Here is a 12,504-nt window from a genome sequence, read left to right on the forward strand (position 1 = left end):
TATTTTTTTTGCATTCAAACACTTTTTTTCTTTGATTAAAAATATATGTTTTGATTGTTTTTTAGCTTTGGAGTATCTCGAGAATCGGGTATTCATGTTCCCAGGTTGGAGTCATAACAAAAGTCTAGTATTCATGTTCCGCCTGCAGAGCCAAAACAAAAATCTTCTGAAAGTCGCTCTGATTTGAAGCGCAAGCTAACCAGCTAAACTCGTAGCTTTAGGAAAGTTTTCCTCAAAAAAGTTTTAACCAACTGTAATACCTACAAGCCACTTGGATATATTCAGTATGGATATTTATCAAAAGTTTCCCCCTTGTTACAACTTGTTTTGGTCAGTTTTAGCAGAGTAACCGTGTAGGATCTCGCTGTTTAGTGACTGTAGTTAGCTTAGCATTGGTGACCCAACTCTCTCCAGCCTTGGACGGCAGTGTTTATCCTTCATCCTGGTAATGGGACAAAACTAACACAAGTAGCAGTTTCTGTGTTGTCTGTTAGGTCACATGCAAAGTTTTTATGCTTTCAATTGATTCAGAAACCAGTTCCCAAATTCTTCACATTATAGAGTGTCTTTAAATGTGTTTTCGAGGTGCCCACTTGTTTATTGTAATTCTGTGTTTTCCCCCACAGGTTTATGTTTCAAAGGACTTCAGAATGTCTATCCTAGGATTAAAGAAGAAACAGCCAAAGACTTTCAAAGTCAAAGTTATCACAATGGATGCTGAAATGGAGTTCATGTGTGAGGTTAGATTTTGTCAACAACACTTGAGCTTTAACAGATCTTTTATCTGTCTCTGTGCAACAGGTCAGTGTGTACTGGCATTTATCTTTATCATCATTTATTGAGTCCTATACAATCAACCGCTTCGTACTTATGGGCAAGTACACCAAAGAAAACTAAAAACACCCTTGCGTGATGGTAAACTTGGTTTTGTGTAGGTTATAATAAAGCCCTGCACAAGTGTAGAAGTGGTTGACTAAACTTAGAAAAAAAGAGAAAAGACTCAGGCAAACTAGAGTGACCAAAAACACATTTTTAATTCAACAGGACATTTAAAATCCTTGAAAATACTGTAGTAGCAGTTCCCCAAGGAAACCAGAGAACAGACACGGCACAGGTTAGGAGTGACCTCATATTATAAGTAATTAAGATTGTAATTACCTTTTTAGACCTGACTCCAGAATCTTGGAAAAAAAGCCATTTCTATTTTTTTGTTGTCTTCACCATGCAAAATGGATTATTCTTTTCTGTAATCCAAACAGGATTTTGTATTTAAGGTGGTTTTTATTCCAGGTGTGGAGACCCCCTTTCGCAATAAAAATAAAGAAAGTCTAGATAAGGAAAATCATAACTTCACATTGTTCTGTTTTCTACAAAGACATTTTAATTAATTGCTCTAAGCCAGGCTCTAATTTGTCGATGGTCTATTTTTTTTCCCTTTATTTTATAAAACCAATCCCACTGAATTTGAGTACTTTTTAAAATGAAGCTGTTAGTTTGCTTTAATTTTTTTTGGAGCCTCTATTGTATGTGTGTGTGTCTAAGAGTGAGTGTATGTGTTTCTGTAATTGAAACTGCGTTCCACGTGTTTCAGCATCTGTAGGGAAAACAAATTTGTGAATCTGGACTCTAGATTTAAATGCAAAAATATGATTGAAGCAAAACAACATATATAAACTTTCCAAGGAGAAATGCAGTTGCTGCTTTTCTGACAGGAGTATTTTAAAAAGTAGAAATCTTCAGTCCCCAGAAGCTGATGTGGCAAAAGGAAAACGAGTGAATCCGTGGTTCTCTATCTTAGATTCACTGAAAAACACAAAAGGAGAGAAAAAAAGATTCCTTTTTTTAACTGATGTCTCAAAAAGGCAATATTTAATCTACATGGAATAGAATTTATTATTTTTTTTCTCTTAACTGAAGTAGTTTCAGATGGTTAGGTTGTAAATGGACAGTTTGAAGAAATTGTCCAACTGTTCCCCTTTGTTTTGAGCAGTGACTTTTATATTTTAGATGCATTTGGTGTGAAAAGTCACGAATCAGTAATTGTTTTTTTCCTCTTAAAGAAGGATTCCACTGTAACTTTTCCCTGAGAACAAAATGCAGGTATTGTTATTTTTGCTGTCTGAATTGTAGATGTATGTCCAATTATTCCAAAACTTTGGCTGCTAATATGAATATATTCTAAATGAATCTGTGGTGTGAAATGTCACTTTACATGGTGGCCTTAACTTTTCAGGAGGGAGCAGCAGTGCTACTCGGAGGGGAGGTCTTGTCCTCTGGTACCTGAAAGTAATACAGAACAGTAATTGCAGGAACATTCAGTAGCTTATGTGTTTCTTTATCTCTGTTGTTCTCAGGTTAAATGGAAAGGTAAGGACCTGTTTGACCTTGTGTGTCGCACTGTTGGCTTGAGGGAGACCTGGTTTTTTGGACTCAGGTACACAGTGAAGGACACTTATGCCTGGCTAAAACCGGAGAAACGGGTGAGTGAAGCATTCAGCCCGTCCAGAGAACGTGGCTAAAGAGGATATCAAAATGACAGAAGTGACAACTTGCTGTTGAATCTTTGATGGATATATTTTTCTGTGGCTCATTTTTTCCACAAGGTTTTGGACCAGGAGGTTCCCAAGGACTCTCCCATAACGTTTCACTTCCTGGCTAAATTCTTCCCTGAAAAGGTAGAAGAGGAACTGGTCCAAGAAATTACACAACACCTCTTCTTCTTACAGGTATTTGAGTCCCTAGTACGCCTTGTACTTATGCAGACTGTTCTATTGGCTTATATTTAACTTGGTACAATTTGTTTCTTGGAAAACATTGTTTAGGTGAAAAAACAGATATTAGATGAGGAGATATTCTGCTCCCCTGAAGCTTCAGTTCTCTTGGCGTCTTATGCTGTCCAGGCAAAGGTAAAATTAATCAGTCTGTTGTAAGCTAGACTCTATTTAATCTGTTTGTGCATTACAATCCAATGGAAATGATGTTCTCATTCTCCACCAGTATGGGGACTATGACCCAAACTTCCACAAGCCAGGCTTCCTGGCACAAGATGAGCTGTTGCCAAAAGGGGTATGTACACAGATGGACGTCCAGATTTTGAAGGAAAATGGGCTGTTTGGTTTGTTTTTACATCACTTAGTCAGAGTTTGTGCATTCAGGGTGTGACATCTTCCCTTTGATCTTGTGATCTGCATCCTAGGTTCTGATGCAATACCAAATGACAGCTGAAATGTGGGAGGAGAAGATCACAGCTTGGTATGCAGAGCACAGAGGCATCGCCAGGTAGAACTGACTGCTATAATCCAACACGTGAAGACAAACTGGCACCTTTCTTTTGAGGTTAATGAAATGCATAATAGTGTCACATCCCTTTGATTCCTTCTTCTGATATCACCTCTACAGAGATGAAGCTGAGATGGAATATTTAAAGATCGCTCAGGACCTTGAGATGTACGGTGTCAGCTACTTTGCCATTACTGTGAGTGTTAGTCACTGTGAGGCGATGTTGCATTTTGCATGATGTCATTAAAAATGCAATTGTTTAATGTTACTGTCATGCTGGTTCACATCAACAGCAAAATAAGAGGGACACGGACCTTTTGCTTGGGGTGGATGCTCAGGGTCTTCACATCTACAGACCCAACAACAAACTCAGCCCCAACAAGTCCTTCCCTTGGAGTGGAATTCGTAATATCTCTTACAGTGAAAAGGAGGTAACAAACTTCCAGTTTTCTTTATGTAAGACAGATGACTTGTCTGAATAGAAACAACACATACACTACTGAGAAAATGAGTGAATAATTTATCATGTTTTTCCTTTAGTTTCAGTGCAGGGCATAACTCAGAAACCTCTTGCTTCCTTTGTGAAATTGAATACATCTGTTTTGTGTTCCCTGCATGTTTAAGGTGTTTCAGTTTAGATCGTTTCACAGTGCTGTTGCAAAGGCATCAAATGTGTGCTGTGCGACTGAACCAAATGTTTTAACTTCTTTTGCTCCTTGCAGTTCACAATCAAACCCCTAGACAAGAAAAAAGATGTTTTCAAGTTTTACTCGTCTCAGCTACGCGTCAACAAGCTGGTTGGTTTTTATTTTATTTTTTTTCTTGCTCACCACCTCACAATCACAAATCCACATGGAAGGTGCAGGAAGTAATTTACTTAATCTCCCACTGGTGTAGATCCTGCAGTTGTGCATTGGGAACCACGATCTATTCATGAGGAGAAGGAAGGTGGACTCGATCGAAGTGCAGCAGATGAAGGCTCAAGCTAAAGAGGAGAAGGCCCGAAAGAAGGTCAGTGCTCTCACCGCTCTGTTGGAGCAATTTTGTATTCAGTGGGGTGAATACAATGCACTATCAGTATTATTTTGATTGTGCGCTATTGTACCATTGTTATAAGTTTTTGTGTGTTTCTCGGTCACCATGTAGATGGAGCGTCAGATCTTGGCAAGAGAAAAACAGATGAGAGAAGAAGCAGAACGAGCAAAAGAGGAGATGGAGCGGAGACTTTTTCAGCTGCAGGATGAGTCGCGACTTGCCAACGAGGCGCTGGTGAGAGCTTCATTCCTGACATTAGATAGTTGTGGTATTCTGTTTGACCTGCAGGCTTTACGTCACAGGGCATGTTATGGAACAAAAGAGATTAATACTGTTTATGTTGGGGAGACGGATTCCTCCATTATGTTAAATATTCAGCACTTTTTGTTAAATTCAGAAAAGAAACCATTTTGAAAGAATGATGCATTATATACATATTATATTACAGATTCGCTCTGAGGAGACGGCAGACCTGCTGGCTGAGAAAGCCCAGATTGCTGAGGAGGAAGCCAAGCTGTTGGCCCACAAGGCTGCCGAGGCTGAGCAGGAAAGACAGAGACTAGAGGTCACAGCAATGAAAACCAAGGAGGAGAAGAGGCTGATGGAGCAGAAGATGAGGGAAGCGGAGACGCTGGCAGTAAAGCTGGTGGAGCAGTCTGAGAGGAGGTCTGACATCTTTTTAACTAGAGTTACTTGGAGCATTAAATGAATTACTACATCTGTAATGGCTTTTTTGTGTATGTAACATTTGCTTCATGCCTCTTTTGAGTTCTCCATAGATTTGCAGTATCAATTAACGTCAAATTAATAAATGAAATGCTGTTAATCACAGTATAATAAAAATGTTTCCTTGAAAACATCAGAGGCTGAAGCTCAACCAACCAAACTGAGGTGAGCATGCACTCTTAGTAGAGTCGCTCAAAGATTGGATTTTGAAAGTTGGAATCAACTCAGTGATAAAATCCTAATAAAACCGTCCTTACAGAAGCGGCCATAAAATCTTCTATCGATACTGATGTCTGTGTCACCTGAAGAGCAGCTCAAAGTTTAAATGTGATGTCCTAGAAACGGCTCATGTAGCCCTGAGCTGATACTGAATCCAGTCGTCTCCTCTTTCTCTCTCCATATTACCAGATTTATTGCCAGATTTATTTAGTTTTCAGTCCTGTCCTGATTCTGGCTCATAAGACTTTGTTTTATTAGGATTTGTAAAGTTTTCCATCAGAATCAACTTTATTGGCCAAGTATGTGAACACACAAGGAATTTGACTCGTTTTTTTTTCTCTGCTCACGATGTGCATATCCGTAAACATGAACATAAATAAACATAATATAACAAACATTCAAGTTAAAGAAAAGTCTAAAAATAAATAAGTGAAGTGTTCGGCGTGTGCGTGTGCGTGCGTGCGTGCGCGTGCGTGTGTGTGTGTGTGTGTGTGTGTGTGTGTGTGTGTGTGTGTGTGTGTGTGTGTGTGTGTGTACATATATAAAAAACCCTAACCCCATACTCTATTTTCTGAAATGTTTAAAGAGACAATGTTGTGTGATTGACATATTGATGGAGCGTTAATCTGTCATTAGCTTCAGGCCATGTTTACGGTCATAACAACAGATGGCAGCATAAAGCATTTTATTTTCTGAAACTTAATTTACGGTAAATGACAAAATCCTTACATGTGGCAGTGTATTTATATGATTTGCAGCAGCAGAGTCACGGGTGCGTCCTGTTTGCTTTAATTTCACTTGATGTGTATAGAACGTGACACCACTGCTTCAGCTGGGACAGACTGGATTGATTGGCCGTAGATTACAAATATAAGCCTGTGTGTGTTTGTTTGTACAAGGGACAGTTTTGCACACTGCATGTTAGGACAAAAGCCAAGCAATCAAATCCAGAGACTTGCACGGTGTCTGTTCTTTACTCCTCCTTTTCCTGAGGGATGAAAAAGACATCCGATATCGAAGACATCCCTCTGTTCAATGCACAACTTCCATTTCACATCTTAAAAATCAGTTTTGTTTAAAGAAAAAAAAAAAAATTCTGCACATTAATTATGCTGTTTTCCTTTCTGGGCTGAATTAACCAAATCTGTTTCCAGGCTGAAGGAAGCTGATCACCTGAAACAGGATCTGACAGAAGCAAAGGACGCAGAAAGGAGAGCCAAGCAGAAGCTGCTGGAGATCACCAAGACGACATACCCGGTACTGCCATGAGGAAACATGCACTTTGTGATCCCTGTCCAAATTATTTAAAAGAAGAAATCATTGTTACTGTTTTTTAAGAGGGTCATTACTAAGTCTCTCTGCGATATGACAGCGATTAGAGTGCACTCATTGTAATAACTGAGCCCATTGATTGGCGACTGTCCTTTTGAAAGTAATTTATAAGCTTCAGAACTGAAGACTGAACCGTTGAACTTGTGAGGTCGCTGAGTTTGGATGACTCTGATTGTAGTGGCAGAAGAATAAGGGGCAATTTCATCTCCATGAGGGCTCATGAGTAGCAGGAAGGAACAACACGGAAAAAAATGTGTCATTCAAGTATTGATTTATATTTAAAAAGAGGAATACCAAATGTCTCTTTGCTACTGATAGGGTTTGTAGAAAAACAAGTTTATATTACGAAATAATCATCACTCCTGCAGACAAGTCTGTTCTCAAAACTTGGAAAACAGACAGAAAATAAAAACTATGTCCTGCTCCAACCAACTGTTTAACAGTTTTATTTTAGGAAACTGAAATAATTTGCTTTCAGTCATGTGTTGTATCTCAGTGAGAGCTGTCAGATAGTAGCAGCCAAACTGAAAACATGATCCATTGAGGCTTCAGTCAATTCAGTGTTTTTTTCCCCACACTTGTATAGAGGCTTTTACCTTGATGAAGACATCTTGACGTGTTTTGACCTGTCCCCCAGCTCATAGCAGCCTACTCTGCTCCACCTGCTCCTCCTGAACCCGGAGAGCTGGGGTTTGAATCGATGGGCTCTCGTGTCGACTTCAAGGACTCGGACATGAAGAGGCTGTCCATGGAGATTGAGAGAGAGCGGTGAGCTGGGGACCAACATCTCTGCAGCAGTGTTTTAGGAAGGCAGAGTCTGCCCTAACCTTGTCTAACCCTGTGTTGCTGTGCAACGATGCAGGCTGGAGTACATGGAGAAGAGCAAGCACCTGCAGGACCAGCTGAAGGAGCTGAAAACAGAGATTGAATCTCTGAAGCTGGAGGAGCAGCAGCAGCAGGCCAGCCTGTACAGCATCCACAACGAGGCCAGGGGATACGTCCAAGAACCTGTCTACATACCTCACAGCAACGTACGTATGGATGCAATTAATATTTCAAAACCATATCAGTATTAAAGATGATTAACCAATATCATGTGGTTTCCTGTTGGGTATTATTTTGTAATTTTAAGTAGTATAGTGTTGGTTTGGAAAAAGTGTAACCCAGATTATATATTGTGGCTAAAGTTAACCAAATGCCTCACCTTTAAACTACATTCCGAAACTAAGGATTACTGATATTAAAGGAAATGGCTCAAACGAAGGCGGTGTATTGACAAACAAAATAGACGTTTAGTGTTTTTGAGAGTGCTGCTGAAAATGTTTCACATGAGCAGAGGAGCTCATTCCTAGTGAGGAAATGCACAATGTTTTTGTGAAAGATAGATGATTTCTTTTGGCATAATACGAGAGTTGTTCCTCCCTTCTGACACATCCAGCAAGTGGTAAGACAAAAAGAGTTTCTATTTATAATATTTTAGGCATAATGGGAGTTTTTCTATTGAATATACTCCCTGTCCAAATATGTCATCACTTATCTCCCTCCATTGAGCAGTAGGTTTCCTGTTGCTCCTGATGTGCTGAATGTCACGACAGGTCTTGTATGCATGCAGCACAAACTTTCTACATCATTTAATGTTTTATTTGATTTGAATTGAAAGATGAAAACAAACTTGTACTTAGAAAAACAATGTTTCTCATCTATAGCTAAGATGAAGTGACTGTTTCACAGCCATAAAAGGGAAGAAGAGTGTAAAACAGCGGTTTAGTGGACTCTTGTAAATATTCATTTTTGTAGATAATCATCGATGAAGAGGAAAATAATGAACACCTCAGTTTCATAATTCCAAGCCTGTATCAAGTGCAGGCTTTTGCATCAGCAGCGTCATAGTGCAGCTCTGGTTGTTTTCCACATAGAGGTAGAAAAAGTTTCATTTCTGACAGGAACGACCAATCTGGAAAAGTGCAGCATAACTTGAAGATGGCAACTCTCGCGCCAGGTAGATGTTCACAGATTTTAATGAACTGTTTAAAAAGTGAAGTAGAAATGAAATTCACCTCAGACACAGGATTTGTTATCGCGTAGGTCTGTTGGCTCTGAGGTTAAACCTGGAGCTAGTTGTCCCAACAGCTCCTGAAACTGTCCAACAAACCTCCGAATTATTTCTACTTTTTTACTCTTTTGTTGTTGTTTTTGACAGACTGATTTAGGCAATTACATGATACTAAATGCACGGTTCATACGTTTTGAAAAAACCTGGAAAAGTCATGGAATTTGAAAATGCCATTTTTTCAAGGCCTGGAAAAGTTTTGGAAAAATAAGTTCACGCCAAAAGTTTTGGAAAAGTCATGGAATTTATTTTTCTCACTTAATGATAACATTTAGTAATACCAGCCTATAAGGTAGATATAAAATTGATCAATAAATATTTCGTATTGAAAAGTTTCACGCGTTTTCACGTGTGACGTGCCGAGCATCTTGCGCATCATGCAGATCGAGTGACCACATTCTCCAACAGTTATATTAGATTACGGTACTATAAAACATATACTCCATATACTACAACATATTGCTGATATATCAGTGTTAGTTTAAACAAATGTTTATTTTGTATAAAACCACAATTGTCATTAGATCTCCACTGTAGTGACTTTTTACATAGTTTTATTCCTATATTTCATTCATACATTGATAGTTTTAGAGGTCATGTATAGTCATGGAAACTTGCTGCCAAGTCATGGACAAGTAATGGAAATGTGTTGGTTAAAATGTGTATGAACCCTGTAAATGTACATTTCTATTTTCTGTAAATATTCTACAAATGCATGTTTTTGTTTTGTATCTCCGTGTTTATTTCTGTTCATGCCCATCTTGTCTTGCAGCGTAACTCCGCGTACATGTCTCAGATGGCCTTCTTTGAAGAAGTGTGATCATAGTCCGGCACGTCTGAAAGGGAAGGCACCTGTGGCTGGGATTCAGTTCTCCTGTTTGCCTATTTTGTTTTTACCTGGCTAAGAACAACAGACAGACTGAGACGCACGTACACCATGACGGTGCGCTTTGCAAAGACTTAAAATCTATCCTCCACAGCAGATAGACGCCATCTGTCCCTGCAGCATCTTCCCCATCTCTGTTATGTAAAAAGAACATTGGTGTGCGACACGTGCAACGCTAATCACTGATTTAGGATTTGGTGTAGAATATAGAAATATGAACAAGTTGTTTTGTTATTCTTTATTTGACGTGTTTTTTGTGGTTTTTATCCTTAAGATGGGCAGATTTATAAATGTGTCCATCTTAACACTAAGTTACACCTAAACATGTTCATCAAACTGAAGTGTGAGTAATTTTCCTTCCAACGAACAAGAATTACTCAAACTTAGCTTTTGGACAGAAAAAAAAGAAACCCTAATGTCAGATTTCAGAAGCTAGAGCTACATGTACGTAGGTACATCATGATCAATGTGAGAAACAACCCTGCGATGGGAGCTCACACACGTTCACACTAACGGGTGCATTAAGGGAATATGTCAGGGTTTTGACAATGTTAAATTCAGTGTTGGGTCTTTTTCTTTTTCTTTGTTTCCTGCTTCATGAATCGCCTTTAATGATATCACACAGGTGCTTTTATTGTTAGCGATGCCTGGTCACAGGAGTCCATACATGCGTATGACAGTTTCAAGCTTAAGCTCTGCCATTTCAAGATTTTTGTATTTTGCACTCCAACCTGCTGATGTGCCTTGAACTTTGATTTTTGCTATAGTATTTTAAGGTTCTGAGATGTGTTTTTGGTGTCATTTTTGCTCATGTCCTACTCACATGTCTTAGCATCAGGGTAACTTTGGGGACGACATCTTCCCTAAATGAACTGACAGAAAAGAAAACTGACGACTTTCTTTTTTCCCCTCATAATGCACTTTTCAGGTTTAGTGTTGGAGACGATCATTTATAGTTAGAATCCTCTTGGTTTTATCACCATAAGATAGCATTAGTAGTCTAGTAAAACATTTCTGTAAAACGTTGTGCTATTACAATATAATATCCTGTAATGGTAACAGATTATCCTAACTATGCAAAGACGTCCTCAAGCGGCCTTTTTCTGCAGTTTGGTCTGAATAAAAGTTTTAAATGAGCACATGTCGGTGAGGCAGTCACATGTATCAGACTGAGCACTGAGTTGGCAGGATTACATACTGAAGAGTGACAAACAGTGGATTCATTTTTAAGGATTTCAGTGAGAAACTTCAATGTTAAAGAAATTGTGTCATTTCAGTTGAAAATTCACCAGATGCTTTATTTTTCTCATTTATCCTTATTTATTTGTGCTATCAATCCTCACATAACATCACCCTCACATTTCTTTAGGTTTTTCTGTTTTTTTTAAAAGGTTGAAAAAGAGTTGTTTTTTTTGTGATGTTTTATTTTTCTGTAGATTTTCCAACCAGATTGGAGTCCAGTGTTAACAATGATTTGACATGAGAAAACCTCTGTAGGGTGTGTTTACTTTGAAGTGACAGAAATGTTACAGTCGCCCATCAGGGTTTTTTTCTTTTTTTTAACATATATATTAGTGCCTTTTTAACCTCCAATTATTTTGTGTATATCAATTTACTACAACAGCAGTGACAAAGCGATGTATCCACCTTGCCTGATGTCTGTGCCCTCATTTGGGGCTCAGATAATTGGTAAACATTACTTCCCTCCTCATGTGCCTGCAAAGCAATAATGCTTTTATCGGTCTTGACAACAGAATGTTCTTTGAAAAAATCTATTGTTATCTGTTTGAATACCATTAAAATACTACAGAGAACTGGAAATGTATTTGACTATTTTATCTCTTATATCCAGAGGATAAATTTGTTTGTGAGGATAAAATAATTGTCTGCAATTTCTGTTTTTTAAAGAGCACAATATTTTCCCAGAGACAATAGATGGCTATCGTGCTTACAATCTGCAGTTAGTCGAGAAATCAATTTTGTTTCCACAAGATTAAAAAAGACAAACTTCCGACGCTCCTTAAAATACAGATACGGACTTAAGTGCCCGATGGTGCTTTTCTTTTATCCTCACAATTTGGAGAAAATAGGAATTGAGCTGAATGTCATAGTCAGACTTCTAAGCATGCCATTGTAACGCAGTAAACGGACGGCAAACCTTTACGCCAACACTTCTATTGTCGAAGATAATATCTATATATATATATATATATATTCATTTATAGCTGATTATATAAAAGGTGCAATATATGGCAAACCCGTTGTAGATGTGGTCTATACAGGACTATCAATATATTTTTGATATCTGCAGTGGATGTAAAAAAAGCCTATCTAAAACAATTTGCAATTATTCAGATTAATTCTAATTATGAAGCAAGATCTGTTTTTTCTTTATTTTTGCAGAACCAAAGTACTTAGAGATATGTTAGAATTATAATAATGCTACTTAGAATTACATTTTTGGCTCCAAGCATGAGAACTATTCATTTTCTTAATGGGGAAATTCCTTGTGTAGATAAAAAAACGACTTATTATAAAGTAGTCACAACAAAACAAAAAACATCTTGGGTTTTTGTATTTACTCTGCTTTTACAGTTCCTTTAGGTCAGCCTAGCGATGAAGAGATCAATATCTTCTGCAAAGTAGGGCAATATTTTCTAATGCAACTTTCAGCAACACCAATTTTCCAAGGACATGATGCACAGGCGGTCTTTGCCTGTAGAGGGCGCCTCAGGTCTGAATTAGTTAACACTCCAAGCACTTGGAGATATCCCTACTAAAGTGCAGCACACCTCGCCACTGGGATTTTTGTCCATTCCTCAGAACAAAACTGCCTCAGCTTCCTCAGCAATACCCCCCCCCCCCCTTACGTCTAAAGCAATTTCCATTCACTCAGCAGGATCAGTTGGAACTGGAC

General features: G+C 38.4%; 1 protein-coding gene across 1 annotated transcript; it reads left to right on the forward strand.

Annotated features, from left to right (window-relative positions):
- Positions 1-158: 158 nt before the first annotated feature.
- On the forward strand, positions 159-11,401 carry nf2b (NF2, moesin-ezrin-radixin like (MERLIN) tumor suppressor b). The gene is made up of 17 exons (XM_061739749.1): positions 159-445; positions 627-740; positions 2,355-2,480; positions 2,604-2,726; positions 2,823-2,906; positions 2,998-3,066; positions 3,197-3,279; positions 3,400-3,475; positions 3,573-3,710; positions 4,002-4,076; positions 4,177-4,290; positions 4,426-4,548; positions 4,763-4,980; positions 6,414-6,516; positions 7,229-7,359; positions 7,454-7,622; positions 9,474-11,401. Exons 2-17 carry the CDS (start codon positions 651-653, stop codon positions 9,519-9,521), a joined length of 1,770 nt encoding a protein of 589 aa, XP_061595733.1. The 5' UTR covers positions 159-445; positions 627-650; the 3' UTR covers positions 9,522-11,401.
- Positions 11,402-12,504: the final 1,103 nt, after the last annotated feature.

This window comes from Cololabis saira, chromosome 14 (assembly GCF_033807715.1).
Source record: "Cololabis saira isolate AMF1-May2022 chromosome 14, fColSai1.1, whole genome shotgun sequence".
Taxonomy (NCBI): domain Eukaryota; kingdom Metazoa; phylum Chordata; class Actinopteri; order Beloniformes; family Belonidae; genus Cololabis; species Cololabis saira.